The following is a 26,913-nucleotide window of genomic DNA, read 5'->3' as shown; positions in this document are numbered from 1 at the left end:
GCCTACTTAAACATTAGGATAGTTGTTCTTTAACTTTGTCAGGTGTGACTCAGCTTTTGACTAGTTTTAACTCACATCGATTTATTAACATTTGTTTTAGACCTCCAATTGTTATATATTTATCATATGTACTGTGTTAGATTGACAGAGAATGAGGAACCAACCCAGTGAACCTAACGAGTGTTGGTTTGACAGTAGTCATGGAAACACATCCTCTGCATCCAGCCTTGTTCTGTGCATTGAGCTGGTGGTGCCCAAGGCAGCATTGTGGACAATTTGGATGAGCCAGGAAAGGTGGTGTTGACAAAAAACAAAGACTTCTTGCTCTTTCAGGAATATTAAGGACTACAAACTTCTAAAACCTTGAATTTCCTTTAAATCTCCTTCTAAATATATGAGTTATGAAAATGTTTTTAAAATCTTTGTAATTGTTATAACAGTGTTGTTCCTTCTGTATTTGACATTTGATGAAAGGAACAATGCTTGGCTGCCTGAGTTGTTTTACCTTCACTGTGTCACATGTTATTTGTCCCTTTCTGTTCCCAGGAAGATCACACACACACACACACACACACACACACACACACACACAGTACAAAAAAGAAATGAGGCACAAAAATAATCAGCTGTTCAGGTTTTGTAATTAGAAAACACTTGACATCTTTGAATCATTCCATAAAAAGATCAAGGATTTCAAGTCCTCTGCTTCCTTTTAAAAAACACAAACAGTACCAAAAACAAAATAAAAAAAGAATAAAAATCAGTTTACAGAGAGAGCTTGAGAGGCGACTTTCACATCAAACTACTCATTGTCAGCTGAGTTCAGTTCTTAAGGTCAATTCTTCTTCTTTAACAAAGTGCATGACAAAAACACAGGCGACATACAGCAGGTTTCACTATCACATAAATGACAGACACGAGAAACATTCTCTGTGGACAGAGGGCGGTGGGAGGAGAAGAAAAGCAGCAGATATCATTTATCTTTATCATTGCAAAGTGATAAAAAAACAAATTTAAGTGCTGAAATGTTATAAATAAATTATTGGCAAATAAAATACATGTTATTAGGCAAAGCTACTTTGGCACATTTAAAGACTTACAGTACTGTGATAATTAGGAAATACCAAATAACAGTGCTGATTTGCTACATCGCATGTCGCGCCACCTTTTCAACTCATTAGCTACTTCCAAGAATATCCCATTTAAAAACAGTCACACCAGCATTTAAACAGCTAATGTTTAACTTACCACCGGTGACTACATTTTTACTGTGCCCCCCCTTGCTCCCCTTCTGCCCCTGGATGGTGCAACTCGACTAACACGCTGTGATAGCTTCATTTCTTTTGGACATTTCCTGTTGCATGATGTTACATGCTGATGTGACCAGGTCTTGTTAAATTTCAAGTGCTTATGTTTTTAAGTGCGGTAATGTGGTTTTAAAAAGAGGAGCAATAAAGCTTTTTCCTACCACACTGCAGTCAAAGCAATAAAAGTAATGTACACTCATTTATGTAGATATAGTGGCCAAAACATTAGGAACACCTCCTAATAAAATGCACTCCAACTCGACTCCACTGCCCACTACGATTTTTATTCTTATAAAAGTAGAACTCACAGCAGAGCTGTTGTATTGAGTGGCATTAGACTGTAAAGGTGTATCTAATAAAGTGGCCAGTGAGTGTATATATAGATCCGTATATGTAGATCATAAGTCATCATGGTCTTCTCTGTTTTACTACTTTTAATTTGTGTATTTTTAAAAATACGCATGTGCTTCTCTAATTGACAGTAAATATGTGCAGCAGTATTGTGACCAATCATTCATGTTGACATTACACTGGTGCCTTTAGATACTCCAACATAAAATATGACATATGATATGAAAATGATTTGGCATCATAATTACTGACGTGGAGAACTGTGCAGTATATAAGACCATGGCTTTTACCTGCGTGTGGAAAATAAAGAAGTGTCATTAGCTTCCAGTAACTGGGAAATAACACAAGGAGGAGACGTGTGTAAATGCTCTTTTTTCACATAATAAATGCTTCATAAATGCTGAATGAATCTGACAGAACACATGAAACAGAAATGTCATCAGACTTTCTATAAAGTTATTTGAAGTGATTGAACTTACTGTAGGTTTGGATTTGTAGAAATGCTTCTTAATACAAAACACTGGCCGGTCAATCACACACACTCAAACACGCACATCCACACACATCCATTCACAACATGATGCATAAAGAGGCATGTTTGAAATCATCATGTACTATAGAAGGTTTTGTGTGTGTGTGTGTGTGTGTGTGTGTGTTGTGGTTTGCCTCTGTGTGTTTTGTGTTTTTCCTTTTGTCTGTCAGTGTGATTGCATGTGTTTGCACTCATGCATATGTTGGGGTGTGGCATCATTATGGCTGAGAGAAGGCTGTTGGTATAAAGAAAGCACACTCCCCCCCGACACACAGATTTACATTCACATATTCTGCATTGACAGACACCTACACACACTCCGACTCAGCAGTAACGACGTCTCTGACGTCATAATCTGGCATGCAGGTTGACAATGACGCCATCTTCAGGCAGGTCTTTGACGGGCAGGTCGCTCACGTCTCCGACACCATGATCTGTGCTCTCGCAGCTGCTTTGTGGCGACTGAGGAGGAGGCTGATACAGGATGCTGGCTATGAGAAAAAAGATTGTCCCCAAAACCTGAGAAGAGGTGGAGCAGACAGCATGACAGTGAGGAAGGAGGGAATTCCAGATACATTTCACAGAGCTATGATTTCATCATTATTACTGTACCTTATAAATGATGCCAGCTACTAGAGTGTACTGGCTCATAGCCGAGTTCTGATAGAGGTAGCAGGAGCCCTGCTCATCGCACCGGTCCTGCCACAGTAAGCAGGAGATGTCAATCACAGAGCCAAATGCTATGGGTCCTGGAATACCACCTGTGAGGGAAACATGAACACAGATTAGACATCATAGTATCTGTGTGGAGAAAACTCCTGCTCCTTATTCAAAGGTTAAACATAAACTTGTAGAATAAAGAAAGCTACTGTCTCACCAAGTGTGCGCACCACAATCCACTGAATGCCGAGTCCAAATGATCTCTGGCTGTCTGGCACACACCTGTAACCAGTACAGGGACACTGGTCAGACATTTCACTACACTGCAGTTTGTTATGTATGTCTCCACTGCCTCACAATTACCGTCAGACTTCTCTTAGTCTTTACTCAGCTGATGTTACAAGACATTAAAATTGTAAAAGCCTCTCAGCACAATGATCCTGTACCAGACTGTAAACAGACAAGAAGTTGGCTGATGTGCACACTGACTCTTTTCTCCATTTACCTATAACCACAGTGGTAGGATCTGAGATTTCAGTTATTTTCACAATCAAAATACAACATTTGATATGATTTCAAACTCCTCACATGTACTAAGAATATTCACCTGAAATATGTCAAATAATATAGTATTGGCGTTTTATTCAGTCTTATTACTAAGATATAAAATATACTAAGCAGGACATGTTGAAGTGTAAAAATACATCTGCACATCAGAGATCCGTGGTAGTCAAATCTTAATGTTGATGCTCGTGACATGAAACTGCACGTAAGTTGTTTAAACTATGTAAAACCCATAAAGCGTTGCTTGCCAGTGTCCTGCATTATGTTTTATTAACATATTTCCAGCAATGCGGTGACAAGTGCTGATGGTAAATTAAAGACCTCAGCCTCCTGCTGATACACAAGACAAACTACCTATTGCTAATTTTAAATTCAAACATGTTCTAATATTATATTTTTTTTGACAAATGTTGGACTTTGAAAATAAAATATTTTATTATTTGAGTTTGGATGGTTTATCTGTCAAGACTTCAGATGCCACTATTCAGCAGAACTCTCTAGCTGCTAATCGTATTTTTAGTGTCCCTGTACTTTGTTATTTGTGGCTGAAAACAGTTGAGTATGCAACAAGCTCTGTTAATGGAAATAACAAATTAATGCAGTATCTGCAAACAGACAGCTGAACCTGAGCTTTGTGAGATGAGGAAATGATGAGGTAAATATTAAACTATTTGACTCACGGTCCCTTCATTTGGCAATACAAACACACAGATTCATTTACACAGTTGGTTGAGAATGAGTGGGACTAGTCTGGCTTAGAATTGTGAATACAAATTAAACTCATAATGTGTGTAGCAAGAGAGAAATGCACAGCTGCTATGTTCATGAAGAGCCTGTATTGAAAACACTGCATCGATCCAGATCAAACCTGGAGTCGAAAGTAAAAGGTGAAAAGGCAGACGCCTTACTGCTAATTAAACAAACAAACTCAATGCCAGCTGCAACAACTAGATTTTTCCTATCACCCACCTGAGCGTAGCGGTGAGAGCTGGGATGCTACAGAGAAAGGTGAAGCAGATGATGATGAAGAGGAAAGAGAGGAAGGCTGGCATGTAGTGGCAGGAGCTGCCACATTTCCCTGCCCGTGCGAAGCCTTGCTCACCTGAGGACACATTACCCACCACACAGCTGCATCCAGAATACACCTGGAAACCCACATACACATTTGATTGTAATGTACAACATACTGAACTCGTCATACTTAGGTAAAGGTTCTTTTTAATTAAGAAGTGCAATAGTTTTGAAAAAACTACACATGAATACAGAGACTTACTGGTGTGTTTGATAATCAAACATGAATAATGTGAGAATCACAGTGATTTGAATAAACAGCATGAAGCGATCAAATACAATTCTAATCAAGATAACACACTGCTGATGATAAAATGTATTATTTTATAAGATAGATTTTAAATTCAGTGCTATCACTCTGAATTAGCTTTACACTGTCGCACAACCTCAGATTCTAATCAATCAAGCCTAATTTCCTTTTATACAGAGAAAATTACATTACATAAACAAATTGATACTGTACCTGTTTGCCAGTGGAGGGTTCAGTATGGTTGATGGATTTGCAGCCAGCGTGACAGGGTGAGTAATACATGACACCGTCTGCCCCACACACTGGGTTGTACAGTTCTCTGTTACAGCTACAGCCTGCATTACATCTCACTGTCAGACTCTCCTCTAAAGAAGAGCTGCAGTGAGGAGAAACAGAACAAGGGAGGCAGATGCAAGGAGGCAGAAAATGCAGCAGGGAGAGAAGGCAATGATGGAAGTCATTAGTTTGCAGGAATATGATTGTTCATGATTTCTTATACCTTCTTATACTAAAAAACGAATTTTCTCTCTGCAAGTCGTCATGGTACATGGTGGTAATATCCTGAAGATATACGGTAAACATGATGCGGCACAAACTGCTGGTTACACTAAACTGATACAGGAAACAGAGTTAATGCAGACATGGGCACGAAATATCACAGTATAGTTTTACAATTATCGTGCTTTAAATGAGGACAATACCACTAACTTTTATTTCTAAGAACACATAAAATGTCATAAGGAAAATTGGACTTGTACTGCACTTTCCCCGATATATAAGATAACTAAAACCAGACTTAAACTAACAATAGTTAAATGAGTATGTTAATTTGATAATTAATAGCAAATGCCAAAATTAACCCTGTGTACCTGTTTCTTGGCTTTTCATACAGCTGTTTCCACTGGTGCATCTTGTGTTTCTCCATCACATCACACTGGTATGGTGCTGTGACACCAGCCATGGGCACGTTGGGGCAGTGGATGACAAAGATGAAGATGGCAATGAGACTGACCATTGCGCACATCATGCAGAAACGGATGATTCCTCGACAGCGCAAGTTCAGTTTCTTCACAATGTATCCGCCCAGGAACGTGCCACCACCTCCTGCTGGTACGACCATGTATCCTGGCAAGTAGAGAAGAGACGAACAGCATACCCTCAGTCAGGCTGCAGACCCATGTGCTCCATACAGAATGAGCCTGTTGACCCTGCATTAGCTCTCTTAAATCTCCACACTTGGGGAAGCATTACCCGTCGAAATACCACATGACATGTATGATTACCAAGGTTTGCCCAGTTAATTCCCTATTTAATGATTGTGAGTAACTGAAAGATGACATGAGTTTTACTGTCCTTTTAAAGCTAAATACTGATCCTTAGAGTGACATCCAGCGAATTCAAAGTTCATGTTACATGAGGGGTTGCATAAGTCACAACTCCAACTTCATGCAGCAACGGTGTCGTTAAATGCTAAAAAAGAAATTATCACAACACTTCCTTTAACCTGTAAAACACATTAGCAAAGGACATTAGGTGAAAAAGTGTTAAATATATATATTTAATTTATCATCAACTCTAAAGGATCAGTTCCGTGTAAAAAATATCAAACCCGTCTTGGACATTTACAGAAACAGAAAATAAAAACCCAAAATGACTTTTAATGCATCAGGGTTTGCTCTACACTTTGCACTTTCATGTGTTTTGTCACTCACCAAACCATGTGGCAGCTTCTGATGCACTAAGGCTAAACTGCGACTCCAAGAACTTTGGACCGAAGGTGGACATGCCAGCGATGAGGGTGGCCTCAGTAGCTCCAGCTAAGCACAGGAACAGGAAAGTGGGATTTTTTAAAAGGAGCAGGACAGACCTAAAAAAGGAAAAAGAAAGAAAAAGGGGGTGACAATCCGTCCATCTAGCTACGTAAACTTTAGCTTCCTGATTAATTAAACCAGGCCACTCTAATCTCAGCCTAAGATGTTCTTAATACTGTACAGATAAACAGTGCACTTCATCCAAAGATGTATCATCATGTTACATAACGTGCTGTCATTATCGCCTTAGTCTCGCTGTAATCCCCAGTACTACAGACATGACATGGCATAGTGGTTGCTGAGCAGCTGTAGAAAACTGAAAAGCGGCAGGGCTGTTGCTCATCTTTAAAGCTCTGACGTCGTAACATGTCTGTCTTAGTGGAGCATGTCTGGGAATGTTACACTCCCAGTAGTTTCTTTCGATTCTAATTTGTGGATGATGAACTGATATTGTGATGCTTCATTCATTCATAACAGATGTGCTTACAGTTTACACAGAATTGAGGACACACACATATCAAGGGGTGGCATCGCCAACAAAGTCACTGTATTTACAAATGGACCAGCTTGTACAAAATACACTGTTGATATCAATGTTGCACACATATGTGGAAAATATTCTTCTATCCTTTAGAGATGATTATATTTAGATATTAGCTTTCCCACCTTCTGCTGTAAAACAACCCAAAAATGTTCTGTTGGTTTCATGTCAGGTGGCTAGTCAACAGATTCTGTATCCTAATCTGTATGTAAACCTATTAAAGTTCTTCTCCATGGCTTAGATATTTGCTTTGTGCCTCACTTGTAAGTCGCTTTGGAGAAAAGCGTCTGCCAAATAACTGAATGTAAATGTAAGCACCTTGGCATGTCTTTCACTGATTTGCCAAACTGAGGGTCTGAGGCTGTAGTGTGGCTTCCATCCTTAAGCTGGTGGGCCTCAGACACTCGCATGGCCACATACTCCTGAGAGCCTGTGGGAAGAGGAAGAGTTGGTGAGATTGTGAGTGTCAAAGTAAACTGGGACTCTTCTACCAATTTCTACCTCAGTACAAAAATATGTGTATTTTTTTTCTCATTGCAAGTGTACAGGAGGTTTACCTGGTAGCTGCCTTGGGTACCCAAGGATGGGGAATGCTACTAACAGAGCTGCTGCTCCCCCGACTAGGAAGCCGATCCACCAAGCTCCAACCCACAGAGGGTTCTCTGGCGTCATCTCTGTCCTGTGATGAAATTGACACGCACATTGTTTGAATCATTTTTACAGATATTGACCTCTGAATGCTAGTTCACTACATCCTAAAGTGTGAAATTTCTATTATGACATTTCTACCTTCTGTTCTGGTCTGTCATACTATGTAGTCAAGTGTTGACTTTGCAGTGCAATGTGTATTAAAAGCTAGAATTACAGTAGTGCATCTGTACAGCTGTCAATGATACACATTTATTAGAATTAGTAGATGTCTGAAAGGTCAGTATTGTGTCAGACTGTGTCACGTCCTGCTCACTGATTCACTGCTTCCGATACTATAGAGCAGGTGTGGTCATCCCTGAGTGAGCAGCTAATTGCAATTTCATCATTCTTTAACATCAGGCTATATAAAATGTTAGTGTACTAATGCAGTAGTAGTCCACTCAGTTCTATTGTGTTATAATCTAGACTGTTCTATTATAGTTTCTGGTACTCTTAATCTATCCTGCCATCCAAAACAGACTCACGTCACATTGATCTCAGTGTAAATTTTGAGGAAGTATCCTCCCAGCAGGTAACCTGCTGCTGGACCCACAATGGCAGCCGTGTAGAAAATCCCTGGGGAGAGAGAGCCATGGGTTTGTCAGTACATTGATTGTGTACTTCCTGTTTCCTACTTCCGTCTTCCTGTCCTGCTGGTTAAAAGGGCCCCATTGTTTCTATAAGGAGCTATCTACAAAGTGCATGTTTCATGTGGAAAAAGAGGGAACAAGTCGGAGACTGTTTTCATATGTGTTTGTGTATTTTGTTGAGAATACTTAAGTTATATGCTAACTATGAACTATGCAAAGAGGACAAGTCACAAATTGAGATTCTTTTGTACCATAGATGATCAGAAGGTATTCTAGAGCACGAGTCTAAGCCTGGCACCATGTGGCAGTTTAAGACGTTTCACAACTGTGCTGACTGCTTGCATGCATGTGTGTGAGTGCACACCAGGCACATTATGGGGGTGTTTTGATGCATTCAGATTTTTCATCTTTATTTATTAGGTAACAGGTCTGTGATTGTCTTCTGACTAATTGCAAAGACACAAAGTACAACAACACAAATGGGCCAACGAAGAACAAGATTGTTACACTGCACTGTTAATAAGTTAAACTCTAAACTGTACTGAATGAATTACTGATGTGACTCACCTATATAAACAGGTGCATAGCTGGATTTGACATTTTCATCCAGGTACGTGACGCCTAACGTGTAGAGAGGTGTGGCACCCATACCATGTAGAAACTGGCCCAGCATGAACACAAATCGATAGCTGGACAGTCCTCCGGCCTTTTTGTCCTGGCATAGACTGGTACGGTTGCCAGAGCACATTCCTGTTTGTTCAGACAGACTGATTTGGTACGGGGGTGTGGTGAAGTGAGGCAAGGCAAATACTAGAGAACCCAACGCCATGATGAGCATCCCCCATCCCAGCCAGCGAGGCTTGTGCCCTGTACCACCAAAGTAACTGACAAAGGCCAGGCACACACAGGCGGCAATGTCATAAGAGCTGGCGATGAGGCCGGCCTGGTAGCTACGGAGGTCAAAACGCCTCTCGATTGAGGTGATCACCGTGTTAATGAAGCCATTGATTATCATCCCCTGCAGGAAGGAGGCCACACAAAGGAAGAACAGCACCCAGCGAGGGGTGTTAAAAACCTGGATGACTTTCGGCGTCAGAGCACCCCAGCCACATTGCTCATCTGAGTCAGCTGAGATCAGCTTTAACCCCATGGGAGTCTCTGCATTGGGTCTTGTTTCCACTCCATACAGCTGGCCAGGGAGTGTGGAAGCCCCAGTGAAAATGTGGGGCCGAACAAGGCCATGTCCTCCGGGACTTGCAGGGCTTCTGGGACCTGAGCCTACTGGGCTGCCTGTCTGGGAGTCCACAGGGCTGGGGGTACCCAAAGAGGGACCCCCGCTGAGAGGGCCGTCCTGCAGGTCCAGAAGCTCCTGCTTGGAGCTGAAGGAGGCATCAGAATTAAGCAAGACTGGCATCGCCCCTCTGAGGGGCAATGTGCAGTGATATCGTGTGGCACAGAATGAGGGTAGATGTATGAGATGGAATGATACGTTCACAACCACAACACAGAAACGAGTAATGAGGTTCAGCTGAGGTTCAGGAGAATTTGTTGCAGTCAGGGATCAGGGACGTTGTATGTGATACTCTACTTGTCCACAGTGTTGCATGCATGTTGAGGCCCTTCAGATTCTCCTGTTTACAATGCTGTATAGGCTCGCGAGACTCCTTCGTACTGGAGCGGATCATTTACATCCTGTGGAGAGACCAGAGAGACAAAGATGGTAAATTAAAGTTTTGATAAGGCATCAATCTTCAGTTCTGAAAAAGTGCTAGTTTCACAAGTGAGTGAATGAAGTAAATTAATTTAGAATGATGATTCAGAAACAGCTGATATTACACATCACTACCCAACACTAGAATTTTCATGTCCACTTTTGGTGTCAGGACAAAATGCACACAATCAAGTAATACTTTGTACACACACACACACACACACACACACACACATACACACATACACACACACACACACACACACACATACACACACACACACACAGGTAATGAACCATAAGAAGCACTTTATGCTCCAAAGAGCACAACAACAGATTACAGCTTTCATCAACACAATTATAAAACAGTATCTATTTCCAGCTGTTGTATAACAACATTTCACTTCACATGTATTTGACTCTTCACTGTAGCTTAAAGAGTTGTCAAAAGGTAAAATCCAAAATTATAAATCAGAAACGGATTCTACTTAGTTCTAATTATTGATGTTGACTCTTTCATTGAGTGGTGACACAAAACAGTTTTCAGTAAGTTGATCCACACAAACCTGATTATTTAACATTTACCTGCTTCTCATCAGCAATTCCTCAACCACATGAGACATTGTGATTTTACACAAACATGTATGTTTAGCCACAAGCAAGAAGGGCTGAATGAGATTGCATAAATGACGACCCCGACCTGACCCTGATATTCCACTATTGGAAGTAAATGATTGTGCAACTTATAACAATGACATTAACTTACTATAAAGAGGAAGTAGAAAAAGATCACTGAGTCATTTACAACAAACAAAGTCAGCTGCTAAAAACTCATCTGACATGAAACAGCTGCTCATCGTGTACCACTGTTATAAAGAATAATTTAATTCATCAATAGAAGTAGTGAATGTATTTAAACTCTAAACTGTAACAGTAAACCTGCCATGTAAATACTGTACAGTACATATAATAAATCTAACACATACAAATTTAATAGAACAACAGGTCCTGTTTACTTGCTTGATTTTTATGGAAGTAAAACTGCTGTCAGGTTGAACCAGCCTACATCTGGGTACATGCAAAAAAAAAAAAACGAGTGTCTATTTATTATACTTATATAAACTACTTTTCTATGCAGACAAATCTGTTTCTGCTTTTCTGTGTTCAACAATAGGTTTAACTCTTGTTAGACAGAGCAAACATCAACAGCAACATTCATTATTATAATACTGGAAACTTTAAAAAGCATAATCACACACAAATTGAATTTAACATATAGATAAAAGGTCTAAATATATAAAAAGTAGAATTAGAGATATAAATATTTAGCCTCCTACCTGCATATTTGCTCTTGATAAGGAACAGGTCTAGTGACATTTAATGTTGATGAATAAAAAGATAAGATAGGGACAAAGTTGAAGCAATGGGGTATGACGGAGAGTCCATGCTAAGTCCTAAGACCATCCCTCAAAGCCTCTTATAGTCCTGCGCTGAGTCAGCACATCGGCACTCTCACATGCTCCCATCCCACATAATCCACTTGATATATAACTGCTCATTGGTGCTCCACCGGACCTTTGCTGCCTCTCACAGGATGCAAGCTGTGTTTTGATTATTTGTGCTTCTGCCCTTACTAACAGAGTTAAAATCCCAATGACACATCTGGCTTTTAAAGTTTATTTCCTTACAGAGAAAGGTTAACAGTCATACAGAGTGTCAGAGCAGTCTGAAGGGTGTAGCACGAGATCGCGAGTGTGTAACAAACAAATACTCCTGCAAACAAGTGCACTGTGACCGAAGAGCTTGGGTTTGTTTCCAAAAGTGCATTTGCTTATTTATTTATTTCCGTATCTCCTGTCTCACTTCACTTTACCTGTCTATTTTGTCAAGTTTACAGGAACCAACCACAAGACCTTTCTCTACTCCATCAATAATGGAGTTTCTTTTGTAGTTTCAACAGACGTCTGCTGGCATAGAAACACTGTTTCACCATATTTCAAGAAAAGCCTAGCAACTGTGTTAGGGATGCTATTTCAACAGATGCCTGCTGCATTAGGGAGCACTTCAAGATGTGCTACTATAGATTGTATGGCTCCTATAGGCTGCTGAAGTCAGCTATGAGCTGCTAACACTGCATTCAAAACTTGTTGGAGCTGTAACTGTAACTGTCTGTAAAGCATCAGACATGGTGACAACATATCCAAGCTCATTATTCTGCAGGGACATCATTGAGTGCAGAATACCAGAGGGTCCTGACCACACAAAATGAAAGGGACTATCCAAGCATGCTGCTCTGAGCTGTTGTCTATTCAGCTGATCACGCATGATAAAGAGGAATAATAACGTTTTGAAGGGAAGCCAGAGCATAAAATCCAATTAAAAAGCTTATTATGTTTAATTGATGGGCTGATGAATAGTTAGACCCGGTTTCTCATTCTCTGTGACCTAAGGTGGGGATGAAGGTGAATTCTTCAGAATAAGTTAGAGGAATTTTTAAGCTGAGAAAATGTGAGTAGCTTTTTAATGTATCATGAGAGGCAGGATATAGTGGAGCATGAGTGGTTCATTCTCAGGTGATGATCAGATGATTCGGGGTAGGTGTGTCTTGAAAGTTTAACCAGGGCACTCTTAACAATGCACTATAGTGAGGCAACACTCTCTTGTACTGCTGTTTGTTTTTCTGTCCCCAGCTGCTTATGAATCATACAAAGGCAGAAATGGGAAAGTTCTCACAGTTTTTTTTTTATTCCAGTCCTTTCCAATTCTGTATCTTGCCTTTTCATTTCTGTTTTCAAAGTGAGATCAGAGCATTGAGCTGTGATATTAATAAGCAGCGGGCTCTGTCTGCCTACCAGGTTCTTTATCTTCACAGCAGAAACGTATTTACTTTGGACTGGTGAGTCTTTCCTCCTCTGTGGTACACAAAGGCTTTTGAAGTATCAAGGGGAAGCCTCTCATGTGTTTATTACACATCCAAGAAACAACACATTTGGATGAAGACAAATGTATTAGCACAAGCTGTGATGAGATGCCACCACAACAAACTAAAATCTCTTTCTACACAACATTTATAGTAGTAAAATGATTCTCTGCTAAAACGGTGTAAGACCAACTGTGAGACTGGTGTAAAGCTGTGATTCAATGAATAATCTGTGAGAAGTAACCCTGTTTGAACCTAGCACTGATAATTCCAGGAACTCCTTGAACCTCAAATTAGAAAGGTATACATACCTAAATCAAGCGACATTGTGCATTTGGCCTTGTTGACCCTGTGCGTGTTCTGAGGCTAATTTAACTGATTTTACTGTTGTTTGTAGGACAGAGGATAATCACAGTCTTGATGCTAGTCTGAGAGCTCTTTACTCGTCTCAGCCAGGCTTGAAAAATTAGATTTGGGACTTATATTCGATTTTCTTTGTACATAAATCTAAGGAGCACATAGATGTACTTGAGTTGATACTTAAATGACGTTACCAGTTGTGTATTGGTCTCAGAGAGTTGTTAGAATAACAACTGCAGCTGATCAATGTTAAAAATGTTTGGGAGGTGGTATGAATAAATAAAATGTGTGAATCAATTACTAATTTGAGAGCATGAAAAATTAAAAAGAAATAACAACTTGGTCTCCCCGTGACATCTCCTGGGCTCTGTAATCAAGGTGATTCCTGTGAATGTATCTGACTGGGTACAAAAAAACATTTTAGAAATTCTCCATTATCTAAATTAAATTTTAATATTAATATTTTTGTGCAAGTGAGGCAAAGTGGATATTTATGAAAATGATGCAGAATAGCATTTTATTTTTCTATGTGATACACTAAAAACAGACTTACAGTGTAAAAGTAGAACCGCTATTTAAAGAGTTTAAAAGACAAAAATAGTGACAGAAGGGAAATCATGTAGTCGGCCAGACGGACAGACTGATCCTCAGTAGGTGGGTGTTAGACTGCTACTGCATGCAGCTTGTTGCAGTCAGAGATGTGTTTGATCTCACTGATCAAACCAGTGAAATGAGACATTCAAACCCAGGCTGCACATCTGTCTCGTGCTCCTTATGTCAACTGGTCACTCTTTTTGTTTCTGTGTGTCTTTATGGTGCTGAACTCTGAATCCAGTAACACAGAACAGAAGAGGCTGGGTTCTTTACTCCATCCCCTTCCACAAATGTAGCTGATGGCACTGAACAATCGATCATTCCCTGAAATGCCATCATGGCGCTGTGATACATCAATGCACACATGGTGAAGCACACAGGCAGTGTAGTAGCATCCAGGCTCGTTCCTATCTGTTGGTCGACATAGCCCTAGAATCCCCTGTACAGTAGTCGCCTATACTATAATAAGCAGGCTAACACAAACCTCTGGGTCCCCACTGTCGCTGTGGGGAATTAATGAGATGGTACAAAACAGGTACTGACAAAATAATAGTTTTCTTCTGCTTGGCTACAGTTTAGAGAGCAAATATCAAATAGCCCCACGGGCAACAGACAGCACTGCTCATTCACACCTCACCTCTGTGGCAAAGACAAATCTTCATTATGTTCTGTTGTTCATTATTGTCTCTCCATGCACTTAGGGTTTCACAAAATGGACCGGGAGCCGATAACCTGGCTCAACTCTTTTCTATTAGTACTTCAACTACACTAAAATGTTTATTTGCATAATATTCTAATAATAAAAATATTTGCATAAAAGGAAGTAAACCCATACAGACAGTATGGAAGTGTATCTAAAACAGGAACCTAATGATACAGCAACATATCACATATTGTTAACTGATTTAAGTCAAATCAACAAATGCTATGATGTTTTCAAGAAAGGCAAAATGCTGACGTGTTGCTCTGTGTTGGATGAAGTAAAGAAGCACATAGACGCACCATCCAACACAAAATCTGACTGCAGACATGAACAGACACAATCTGACATACATCAAGCGTCTGCCCTAAATTTCACAGACATGCCAGCACATGTGACCTTGCTGCCTCCTGTTGGTGGTGAAATCAATTGGAAGAAATGACCTAGAGAGGCAGCCAATAAGGAAGCTCAGATCTAGACACGTCAGCATAGTCTAAAAGGCAACTTGTTCAAGAAGAAACATTCATGTGCATATGAGATAAGACCTAGAAAGCTGCAGGAATTGCTCAGTGCTTTGTGACTGAGCTCCCTGAAGCTGAACTTCAACAACGTCGCTGCCTTTCAAAGGGGGATAAGAGGGCGCAGGTGGAAAAGCACTGTGTGAAAGCGTCTGTTGTAAATAACAATAAGGGAGATAATGAATACTAGTGTGCCGTCATTTACATTAAAGTAAACAATTCAACAAGTCATTAGAAGTGACAAAACAACTGATCATTAAAAAAATTAAAATACAAGTCAAAGTGCATCAGTATCCTTGATTTTGAAGGTACAACTGACTCTGTAGGTGAGATTCGAAGACAGGAAGTGGCAGAGACAATCAAAGTCACACTTTCCAGGAACTCAACTTGCATGTGACACTGATATGTCACAAGGCAAAAATTACAGTAATGTTTCTATTTGCTGTGTGGGCGACAAGGAGAACAGCATGATGCAATGTTTTTTGTGCAACATTTTTTGCCATAACATATATTTGTGGTGTTGTGACTTTGTGTCAGTGTCTGGTTATAAAGGATTTATAACCAGATTATAACCAGATTTATATCTATTATTTTTAATATTGTTGCATGTTTTCCTGAGTAAAGGGAAATGCCATAAAGTATTAAATAACAATAAGAAGGGTTATTTAATAAAATGAAATATAATATTAAGCTCATCTCCCACCATATCCCTCACCCTACCTTCACCTCAATTATTTTCAACAGACCTTAATTGTTTTGTCCAATAATTTCCGCGTTCCTGAATTGTGTCAATGAAATTGTTTTGAACCCATCTAGTTATATTTCAATAGGCATGAATAAGTGACAGATCAAACTCGTATTGCCAAAAAGTTGAATAACTCAGTTGATGATTTAGTGCACAACACTGCATGTGGAGCAGTGGTGAGGCCTTTATCCTGCTCTGGCCCCATCTGTGTCTGTGAACTGGGTCGGACAATCTCTTCAAATTAACTGCATTAGTTCTGCACTATGCTTATTACCACAGAGAACAGAACTCCCTGTGGAATGACTGTTGTCTTTACAAAAATCAGATGTTCTACATTTGGTACACTGTGCACGGCAGTGGGCACTAGACTGATACTGATGTCACATAGAACAACTTTGTTGACACATCACAAAATCACTCATCAGTAAACACTTTGCTGTGCTGAGTTAAGGTGCAAGAAGAATGTGCAACCTTTGATGAGAAGACTGATGGATCTCTAATGGTCTAACGAATGCTGAGTCACTGCTCTGACAGCCCACGCAGAGTCACACTCTGACATTGCTCATGATAAGACCTGGAATACAGTGTGCTCAAATGTGCAGAAGATAAAAACAAAGACTTCTGTGACAATTGTTTTACCTCAAAATAAAAAATTAAGCAATGCACAGTTCATAGTGTGGCTTTGAGTAATTGGAAGTAAATCATGGTTTAGTTCATTGATATCAGCTAAAATTGATCACACACACATACAGTCCTATTAGTCTGGTTTCCACATGCTCTCACCTACACACACAGCCAGATTTAGCACTTACTACCAGTGCCAGCCCTTATCACCACTTGTGTTTGCCAGCTGGATCTTACTAAAGTGATGTCCTGAAAGGGACAAAGGATCTTAATCAGAATCATGTATCAAGTATAATCAAGTATTATTCATAGGGCACCAATAAGATACTAAAAAGAGAAGTTGGGTGTTTGCTTGTTCACATTAGCTCAGAGAATATATGGACATGACTCTGACACCTTTCCACTAAACATTAGGCTAAAACACAAGCGCTGGTGCACAGTTAGTTTAGAACAACTTATAAAATGAAAGTCAGGACGAATCTTTTCACTGATGGTCTTGTTGGCCACAGTTTTGCCAATCGAATGTCTTTAATGAAGAAGCAGGAAACGCTAAGCCCACATCAGTGGCAACTTATTACAGGTGTAGGTCAAACTGACACTACTGAGATGATATAAAGCTGAAGACAGTTATTGTTTTATTATGAATACATCATGCGCACAAACAGTTTTCTGTCAAATAGAGATGTACTGCGATAAAATAGCTGTTTCTAAAAGTAATGCTGACTACAGCATCCAAAGGGAATTTGACAAGTAGAACGTGCTCTTCAACTTGTCTGAATGTGCAGAATCATGTTCTGTATGTATTGACATTCAGCTGCTGACAGAGCAAAACCGCCTCTGTGCTCACCACACATCCCAGTTTAACAGGTGGACGTATGAGAGGGATTTTGTGTTCAACTTAAACAAGCGTGATGTATAAAACTAATGCTGCCAGTGGAGAAACAGCAAGCAGGGATGAGGAGAAGATTTTTTCATGATGATATTTACAACCTTATTTGGCACCAATACTGAAAACACAAGGTGTTTATAACCTTTAACACTTGGCTACATGTCTTTAGCTGCAGCACTGGAGCTCACTGTGAATCTGTCTACATCAATAATGCAAAGACGCACGATATTGTGAACATAAACAACAACTCCAAACTCTCAACAGAGTCACCAACAAAGCTCTTTATGACTGAAAATCCATGGTTCATTAAAGTGTCACACCTAAGTCGTGGAGGAGAACTTTCTGTATTGCAGTGAGGAGCCTATACAGCACTTTGCATCTCCCCTGAGATACAGTGTGGGGGTCCAGTTATAGCAGAGCTGATTCATTACGCGTGTATTTGTGGCAAATACGTTGCAGACGACACGTAGGACACCACAGATGTCAAGCTTGGGTCGCGCAGGCTGCAGCGGTTCACACATAGTCTGCTTTCAGGAAGCTGAGACAAGACGCATCAGAGCAGTTCATGTTCTGTTCTCAGGTCTTCAAGCTGTAGAACAGAATTCAAGTGACATGATCACACAACCAGAGCTCGGTCCGACAGGGTTTTCCTTTTCTGTGAGGGAACCCTCTTCTGGCACAGGCCTGTAATAACTGGAAATAATCGATTCATGCGTTTTGGGGAGAACGTTTCTGCTGCTTCACTGTAAAATAAAAAAATCATGTGGAAAAGACACTTAATGGTTACAAAGGAGGGCAATAAATATCATCAATTAACGGGAAAACATCTTAATGACCAGTGAATGACTGAATTAAATACGCTATCCTCTAATGATCCGCACCAGGGCTTTCTTTAGAATAAGACAGGACGAGATAGATAATGTGAATTACACACAAAGGTTTCCCCAGAAGAAGGCTTCATTATTTGCCACCGCTTAAAATAGGGCAGAACCTGCCCCTGGATTACAGAAATCTCCATGTGAAGGATTAATGCAACTAGATGCTGCAGCCGAACGAGCTGTTTGTTCATTTCAGCCTCTCAAACATGATGCAGACATCTGTATAAACTGTGCAGAGACGCCGTGCCCCAGTGATCAGACATTCACTACTGAGAGATGCTGCAGATTCAGCTTTGGACATGTGGGTAACATGGTCACATCCACGCTGCTGATGCTGAGCTGAGCACCAAGCGGCGCATCCACCTAAACCACCACCCGTGTCCCAGCGCACATGAAATAAACGAGCTTACCTGGACATGTTCGGAAATTGGTGCAGTTCTTCTCACATAATCTTCCGCTGATCGTGTCGTGCTCTCAGGGTGAGAGGCTACAAATGTGGTGGATTTATTGTAACGCTGCTGGTTAGCGCCCTTCAGGAGCGAGCGCACTGGACCTGTATGGAGGATCATTGATGCCGTGTCTGCGACTACAAAATGCATTTGTAAATCTCTTTTAGTAGCAGCCTATTTTGCTTTTTTTGAAACGTTTTTGCTCTGTCTCTCAGTTTTTGTTTCACAAATAAATAAATAAATAATAATAATCAAAATAAAACACAGACAGGTTTGTGTCATGTACAAAGATGATATATCGCTCTTTTATACAGCAAGTTCCAAATCATGAATAAAAATAAAAATGACATTCATTTTTAAACAGTCCATTAACATTACCAAAACTATTTTTGTTGCCAAAATACAAACACACGACTCTGGAACTTGTAACTTTGGTGTTTCTGTTCTGGTATTCAAAACATTTCTGACAGCTATTATCAACTATCTACAACTAACTATCAACAACTATTATCTAAAAAAAGAAAAAATGTGAATATAGATCAATATCAATGTATTTAATTCACATTCTATTTAAAGCTTTAAATCCTCATTCATATTCTCTTCCTTCTGCTTATGTTTGGCACTTCTCGCCCACCATACCCAAGATTTGCTGAACTGAGAGATCTTGTCCAATGAACTTCAGTTCCTGTGGTGCTACTATGTCTGGACCAATTGCTGTGTTAAGATGAACCACAAGACAGTTAACAGTATGATGAACAGCTTTGTGGCTTGACTGTGACCTTAACAGTGTTAGAAATATAATATAATATACTATAATATACTATAATATAATATAATATAATATACTATAATATAATATAATATAATATAATATAATATAATATAATATAATATAATATAATATAATATGTGTCACAGATGATGTAGCTGGCAGTTTAAAAAAATCCCCCTCTACGTATGCGTGAATACAACCTGACACCTCACACATATCTGACAAAGTTGGTGTTAACACTCCATTAGTCTGTAGTTTCCATTTCACAACATTCTTAACCATGATAGTTTAACATTTGTTTAGCCAACAATTCATTTATTTCTCTCTGGCTTTTTTTTTTTTTTTAATAACTTTTTAAACACATTTGGGTTTGTTTGTGTTAAGCATTATGTTGCATCAGTCTAATGCTCTTTCTGCATTCTTTAAGTTTGACGTCTATGTATTCAGCTCTGATTTTCATTATTTACATCAATGTTTAATACTTTAAGCTGTGTGGTTATGGCATAATATTTAATGTAGTAAGGTTTAGAAGATTTTGGGGTGTATTGAATGTGACCATTCTGACTGTTGATATGTGCATGTGAGTGTTTTAGGACCAACTTTCAAAAAGGACGTCCCCTTACTTGTAGTTCCAGTCTTCACCACTAGAGTGTGACATTAGTTTTGTAACATAAAAATAATGATGATAATAATAATAATGATGATAATAATAACAATAATAATGATGATGATAATAAAAACACTTAAATGGATATGGATTTTTTACTTTTTCAGGTAAACTGTATATTTACAGTAATTATCATTGTGTTATGTAAAGAAGATTATCTGTCAATAAAAGGATCCAATTGACAGCTCTGTGCTGCAGCTTGGGTGTGGTCAGAAAATAGAAAGTGATCACTTTATGTGCTGAGTCAGTTCAGGAAGAACAACGATGAACTAGTGGAGCCATGGCTTCTTACTCAGAAGATTTGACTTGTTCTATTTGTCTGACCATCTTCACTGATCCTGTAATCCTCTTCTGTGGACATTCATTCTGCAAAGAGTGTATTACACTTTCTCTGAGTTCACAGGACCAGTGTCCACACTGTCAAGCAACTGTTCCAACTGAAGGGAAATGTCTTCTTACCAATCATATTTTGAAAAGTCTTGCTGAAAAAGCAAAAGAAGCAGAGAAGCGAAAGAAAGAGGTAAGTTTGGGATCTTCAAACATTTTGGAAACACTTGTTTGTAGTGAACTTTGTTTGCTTGTTGTTGTTTTTTTTTCTATCAAATCTTATATATTCAATTGGTTTATTGGTTCAAAGGTTGCTGATTGGCTGTGTCCAGAGCATGAAGAAAAGCTGAAACTGTTCTGCGTCACAGATCAGGAGTTAGCCTGTATCATATGTCGAGATGGGGAGAAGCACGAAGGACACAAGTTTAAGCCAATCAAAGAAGCAGCTGCATCTCTGAGAAACGACTTAGAGACATTTGTGCAACGTGTTTCTGGTGATATCCATGATATGGAGGGAAAAGCCAACACACAGAAGGAAGAAATAAGAAAAACCGGGGAGAGGGCTCGTCAGCTGGAGTCTCAAATCAGCTCCCAGTTTGAAGAGATGCACGAGTTTCTGAGAAAGAGAGAAGATGAGATAAAGAACGAGCTGAAACGTAAAGAGGAAGATGCTGTTGAGGTAATGACTGAGAGGTTAAATGCTATAGATACAGCTTCATCTGAGAGCAGAGAGCTGGAGGAGAAGGTGACATCAGTCCTGAAAATCCCAGACTCTGATAAGTTCTTAAAGAGCTGGACTGATGATAAGAGCACGACGGCTGCAAAGGCCTCATTTAGTCTCAGAGGAGAACATCTTCAAGTGGTGACTAACTCTCTCTGTTTGGGGCCTTATGAAAGTCACCTGCAGTTCTTCATGTGGAAGGAGATGCTTCAGGTGATCCAGCCCCGAGCAGAACATCTGTCACTCAGAAACTGCAGAGATTTAACTGTGTCTGATGATGGACGAAGTTTGTTTTCTGCATTTCAATATAGAGAATACGAGTGTTCTCGTTGTGACCGCTCATATAACTTCTTCGACAGAGATTACCGTCATAAAAACTATCAACGAAATGCCTATACATCCAGTGTCAACGAGTTCACCTCAGGGCAGCATTACTGGGAGGTAGATGTTGGAAAGAGGAGTTATTGGGAACTAGGGGTACAAAATAATTTCCTGCAATATGATGGCAAAACCTATGTGGTCCATGGGAAGCGTACTTCTGCAGTGCTATCTGAAGGAAACCCTCGAAAAATTGGGATTTACATAAACTGCTCGTCTGATGAGCTCTCCTTCTATGATGCAGACACCATGACACACATTCACACTCTGAGCGCTAGTCTCATGTCCACGCCAGTGTCAGCATATTTTAAGATTAGATACACAGAACCAGATTCCAACCCCATGACAGTGTGCTGGTACTGAAAGGCAGGTTGATGTGAACAGGAAGTTCTTGAGCCCGGCAATAATTAAACAATGAAACAGTGCAGATAAATATCAAACTGAGAATCTATGGAGGCGATGGATGGTTGTTTACCACATGCTATCTGAGGTACTGCACAGGTACTTACAGTACTTTATAACAGCTTAATCATACATCTCATGATCTGACCCTCACTCTGAATGTTTATCACTGGTTTTCATTAACTGCTGCATCTTGAAATACATTAAATAATCATTATAAAATAATTTGGTCAAACGACATTTGTTACTGTCGGCCGCTCAATCAAACAACAAATACCAGAGTATTTAAAAATGTTATCTTTGTACATCTATATTCCAGGGTTGCTATATTCAATAAAGTCTGTATTACTGATGTAAACTTGTGATCACTGTAAAATAAAATAAAAAGGATTATTAAATGAGGCTGAGAACTTTTTATTTTACTTTTTATTTCCTCCATGATTCAGATGCAGGAAACAGTTGCAACTTAAACTATTTGTTGAGTGAATTATATAAAACATGATGTTTGAACATCATTGTTCAATGATGCTGTCTTGACAGTAAATGTAAAAGAGGAAGTCAGGAGTCTTTACAATGCAGTGCATTCATACTGTAAAAGGAAAAACAGGATTGTTCCTGTTTCATTTGACTGAGTTTTGAATATGTCTCTTTTTTCGGTGTTGACCACAGAAGATTTTGCACTAATACTCAAAGTCTAAAAGACGTACAAAATGTAACATCACAATACCAGAAAGAAACACACTGTGGTGATGGTGAACATCTTATAAATTAAAAAGATGTCTGATGGGAGGTCAGTTACACCTGAAGGAAAGGTAATGGGGACATCTAGTGGCTGGAGAGGAGACGACGGGGCTGGGATTGAGGAAGCAATTGAAAAAAAGTGCCAACATGTTTGATTGCTTGTGTATGTACAAATGTAAGTGTATGTTTTTATTACTGAACACCTTATAGCTGTCATTAAAATTCAGTTTTAACAGCTGAACCACTTGAATGGTATATTCACTAATCTATGTGCACCTGACTGTGTCTCAATGACTCTGCAACAAGAAACTCAACAGAATTTTTTCAGTTTATAGACGTGACCAGTAAATCAGTCTTGGATACTGATGTGTTATTTGGTTTAGCTATCTGCTGATCCACTCTTAGAGAGAGGACTGTACTAGGGTTTGTTTATGTTTTTTAACATGGGGTGTGGCTTTTCATGGAAAGTGAAAGTGGTTCAAAATAATGCAAGTCACTGAGTCTGGCAGAGCCGAGAGACACACACCAGCCATGGCGTCTGTTTTTTATTCTGAAGATCTGACTTGTTCCATTTGTCTGACCATCTTCTCCGATCCAGTGACTCTTCTCTGTGGACACTCATTCTGCAGATGGTGTATTACAGATGTTCTGAAGACAAAACCGCAGTGTCCACACTGTCAGGCAGCAGTTTCAACCGAAGGGAAATGTCTCCCAACCAGCCACATACTGAAAAGTCTCGCTGAGAAGGCAAAAGAAGCAGAGAAGTTAAAGAAAGAGCATGGGCCGCACAAAGCAGAGGTACGTTGGTGGTGTTATTAAGGCAGAAGCCATTTGTCTGTGCTTCTTAAGAAACAGATGTAGATGATGATAATGTCGGGTCTTTCTTGCAGCCTGTCTTGTCGCTCACACGTTTAAACTCTGTAATCTGTTTAAATTTAATAATAGATTTATTAATTTATAATTACAATCACCAGGCATATTCATGCAGTACATTCAATACATGTGCACAAGGACAAAATGTGTGACTATAATCATGGCACAAGCTGAAGAGGAGAGAAATCAGGAGGCCACAATATCAAAATGCTAGTTAATAACTAAAGTGGTGATATGAAGTATGTACCAGCATGTTAGCAGTATTACATTAAGCATGGTAACATGTGAGCATTTTGTTTGGCTGTTGTTGGAATAACATCTATAATAATATCTTTACAGCCACAGTCTTTGCTGTAGCTGCATACTGCCATATTAGAACAGAATAGAATAGAATAGAGTCAGCGGCCATTTGCACAGGTACATTATAATACAGACACTTTGGAAATCTTCCTGTGTTTCTCACAGTGAGCTTCACAAAAACTGTAGTAAAGAGGCACTATCTGCAAACATACATGCCAAATAAACACACATTATATATAGTGTAGTAAAAAATACTGAAATATAACTGTACTAATTAGCCTGATAACACTGTATAAGAAGCTGATTCTTTCATGTATGCTGTGCATAAGTAATACAGCACAAAACGTATTGCAGTATGTACTATTGCATTATGTTCTCTTTTGCTTTCTCTCGCTCTCTTTTTATTTGCAAAGCACTGTCTCATGATCATTTATCTCTCTCAGCTAATGCATATTAATTTTCTTTTCTTTTTCACAGGCTGCTGAGTTGTGCCCTGAGCATGAAGAAAAGCTGAAACTGTTCTGTGTCACAGATCAGCAGTTGGCTTGTATGATATGCAGAGACGGGGAGAATCACGAAGGGCACAAGTTTAAACCGATCAAAGAAGCAGCTGCATCTCTCAGGAAAGATTTGGAGATGGGTATTGAGAGCCTTAGTGGTGATATTCGTGCTACAGAGAGCTTAGCCAAGAGACAGAGAGAAGAAATAACAAAAAACAAAGCGACGTCTCAGCAGCTAATGACACAAATTCACAGACAGTTTGAAGAGATGCACCAGTTTCTGAGAAAAAGAGAAGATAAAATAAAGAATGAGCTAAAAAACAAAGAGGAAGATGCTGCAGAGAAAATGAGCAAAGCATTAAAAGCTATGGAAACAGCTCTGTCTGAGTGCAGGAAGCTGGAGGTCAAAGCAGCATCAGTCCTGGAAATTAAAGAACCAGATAGGTTTTTAAAGAGCTGGACTGAAGGTAACAGCATGATGACTTCAGAACATTTATTCAGGTCCAGAGCGATCGAGCTCCAAGTGGTGAATACCTCTCTCTCTTTGGGGCCTTATGAAAGTCACCTGCAGTTCTTCATGTGGAAGGAGATGCTTCAGGTGATCCAGCCCCGAGCAGAACAGCTGTCACTCAAAAGAAACAGCGCATGCTTAACTGTATCTGATGATGGGAGAAGTTTGTTTTGTAACCCGAACAGCAACCAACCTCCCTCAGGTTTCGTATTTGGAAACACCCAGACACCTTCAGGTTCGCTCTTTGGCTCCAGAAATTGGTCAGATTTTGGTCAAACCACACAGTCATTTCATATGAGTCATCAAAAATCCGTGCCGCTTTTTGGCAGCTCCACAAGTCTTCAGCAGAGTCAGCACAGTTCTGCATCATCTTCCACAAGCTCAATCCATGCATGCAGTGCTGAAGAGTTCTCCTCAGGGCAACATTACTGGGAGATAGATGTTGGGAGCAGAGACTACTGGGAACTGGGAATAAAAGATTTCTTCCTGAAACGTGATGGTCAAACATATTCCACCTGCAGTGGAAATATAATTAGAGCTCTGACATTTACAGACAGACCTCGAAAGATTGGGATTTACCTCAACTGCTTATCCCCCAAACTCTCGTTCTATGACGCAGACAAAATGACACATATATACACTATGAGCACCGGTCTCATGGTCATGCCAGTATCAGCATATATTAACATTAGTTACAGATCACCAGATCCTAACCCCATGACAGTGTGCTGGTACTGAACAATGGAAACAAGTCATCACTTAAACGTAAGATGAAAACAAGAAAAGTATTATAAGGTACAAGCGTTTACAAGTGTTAAAAATGATAATTACCAAACAAAACCTTCCAGGAATTTAATTAGTTACTCAAAAACAAAATAGAAAATATAAATATTAAATATTTCTATAAATATTTTTTTTATGTGTCTGAAAGATTCTTTCTGATGAGGAAAAGAAAAATTGTTACACAAGACATATTATGCTTTTATTAATTTAGTGAAAAGAAACGTATGCTGCAGGCTAAGGAGCCAAGAAGCTAAGTTTAAACAATGATAGATAACACCGATAAAGCAACAGGAAGTGTTTGATGTGCCTCAGAAGCTTTCACACTTTTTTTTATAACAACTTGTTTGTATTGATTGTTTGATTGATAACTGAACATAGCAGGATCTAATGCAAAGTAACTGCACAAGTTTTAAATAGATTTCCTGCCTATACAGTGTGTCCATGAATGCATCTTAATCTGCTTTGAGTGTTTTTCATTATGATAATATTGGTAGAAAAAATATAGAATGAAAACAACATATGGCATCTGAAAACTTTGTGTAGTGTTTTATTTTTGTATGTGTGAATAATAATTATACTAATAATTTTTTTTAACATTTATTGCTTATGTACACAGGACTTGTGGCTGTGATGTATGAAGCACCAAATAAATGAATGTTGTTCTCTAAATTCAAACGTATTCTGCATTTGCTGTGTGATTCTAGGTCACGTTTTCCACTGATGTACTTTAGTAGTTTGTCTTGTTAAATGTTCCATGTCTCAGTGTCACCACTAGAGGGTGGTAAATACAATTTGCTGTATTTATTTTTGACATTAAATCTGTTCGAGATGAACAAGTTTTACACAGTTCACTGGTGATCGGCGTGCAGTGCATGACTAAAATAACATACCAATAACTGCACAGATGTTTCAGCCCTGACAGTCTAAACAGATCAATAATTAAATGTATGCATTGGGTTTCTATTGACTTATACACTTGACTTTATGTTTAGAGTTGAATCAGCAAACTGACATGATGACTGTTTGTTTATAAATTTAACACATTTCATTACAAATATTTCAGTCCAATGCAGTTTAAACCAAAACACACCACCTCTTGTGTAGCTTTGTAACAAACACACAAGATAACAAGATTACATTTTATTTATTCTGCATCCAACCTCGCAACATGTGAATACTTGGG

At 39.3% G+C, this 26,913-nt stretch overlaps 3 protein-coding genes across 4 annotated transcripts; 2 read left to right on the top strand and 1 right to left on the bottom strand.

Annotated features, from left to right (window-relative positions):
* Positions 1-631: 631 nt before the first annotated feature.
* Positions 632-18,815, bottom strand: slco4a1 (solute carrier organic anion transporter family, member 4A1). 2 transcript variants are annotated; one of them, XM_026366952.1, is made up of 12 exons: positions 18,717-18,815; positions 8,935-10,059; positions 8,263-8,353; positions 7,645-7,766; positions 7,406-7,517; positions 6,448-6,602; positions 5,605-5,860; positions 4,949-5,111; positions 4,384-4,559; positions 3,068-3,132; positions 2,803-2,951; positions 632-2,709 (listed from the first exon to the last, which is right to left on the bottom strand). In XM_026366952.1, exons 2-12 carry the CDS (start codon positions 9,779-9,781, stop codon positions 2,539-2,541), a joined length of 2,307 nt encoding a protein of 768 aa, XP_026222737.1. In that variant the 5' UTR covers positions 9,782-10,059; positions 18,717-18,815; the 3' UTR covers positions 632-2,538. The 2 variants fall into 2 exon arrangements, with proteins under 2 accessions (XP_026222737.1, XP_026222738.1); XM_026366953.1 differs by lacking the exon at positions 18,717-18,815 and adding an exon at positions 11,416-11,510.
* Positions 18,816-20,456: 1,641 nt separating this feature from the next.
* LOC113167756 (nuclear factor 7, ovary-like) lies at positions 20,457-22,402 on the top strand. Its single transcript, XM_026368586.1, has 2 exons — positions 20,457-20,714; positions 20,832-22,402. Exons 1-2 carry the CDS (start codon positions 20,475-20,477, stop codon positions 21,981-21,983), a joined length of 1,392 nt encoding a protein of 463 aa, XP_026224371.1. The 5' UTR covers positions 20,457-20,474; the 3' UTR covers positions 21,984-22,402.
* Positions 22,403-23,250: 848 nt separating this feature from the next.
* LOC113167754 (E3 ubiquitin-protein ligase TRIM39-like) lies at positions 23,251-26,514 on the top strand. Its single transcript, XM_026368585.1, has 2 exons — positions 23,251-23,561; positions 24,414-26,514. The coding sequence occupies exons 1-2, from the start codon at positions 23,295-23,297 to the stop codon at positions 25,683-25,685; spliced, it is 1,539 nt and encodes a 512-aa protein (XP_026224370.1). The 5' UTR covers positions 23,251-23,294; the 3' UTR covers positions 25,686-26,514.
* The last annotated feature ends 399 nt before the right edge of the window (positions 26,515-26,913 follow it).

The sequence above is a fragment of the Anabas testudineus genome, chromosome 7 (assembly GCF_900324465.2).
Source record: "Anabas testudineus chromosome 7, fAnaTes1.2, whole genome shotgun sequence".
Lineage (NCBI taxonomy): Eukaryota > Metazoa > Chordata > Actinopteri > Anabantiformes > Anabantidae > Anabas > Anabas testudineus.
This window is presented reverse-complemented; position numbering and strand designations above follow the sequence as displayed.

Bases quoted from the DNA above. Each gene is read 5' to 3' on its own strand.
- slco4a1 (XM_026366952.1), bottom strand. From the start codon at position 9,781: ATGCCAGTCTTGCTTAATTCTGATGCCTCCTTCAGCTCCAAGCAGGAG. The intron at 6,603-7,405 runs GTGCTTACATTT...TTCCTTTTTTAG, and splicing joins TCAGTGAAAGACATGCCAAG to GTCTGTCCTGCTCCTTTTAA. The intron at 2,952-3,067 runs GTGAGACAGTAG...TTTCCCTCACAG, and splicing joins GATTGTGGTGCGCACACTTG to GTGGTATTCCAGGACCCATA.
- LOC113167756 (XM_026368586.1), top strand. From the start codon at position 20,475: ATGGCTTCTTACTCAGAAGATTTGACTTGTTCTATTTGTCTGACCATC. The intron at 20,715-20,831 runs GTAAGTTTGGGA...ATTGGTTCAAAG, and splicing joins CAGAGAAGCGAAAGAAAGAG to GTTGCTGATTGGCTGTGTCC.
- LOC113167754 (XM_026368585.1), top strand. From the start codon at position 23,295: ATGGCGTCTGTTTTTTATTCTGAAGATCTGACTTGTTCCATTTGTCTG. The intron at 23,562-24,413 runs GTACGTTGGTGG...TCTTTTTCACAG, and splicing joins ATGGGCCGCACAAAGCAGAG to GCTGCTGAGTTGTGCCCTGA.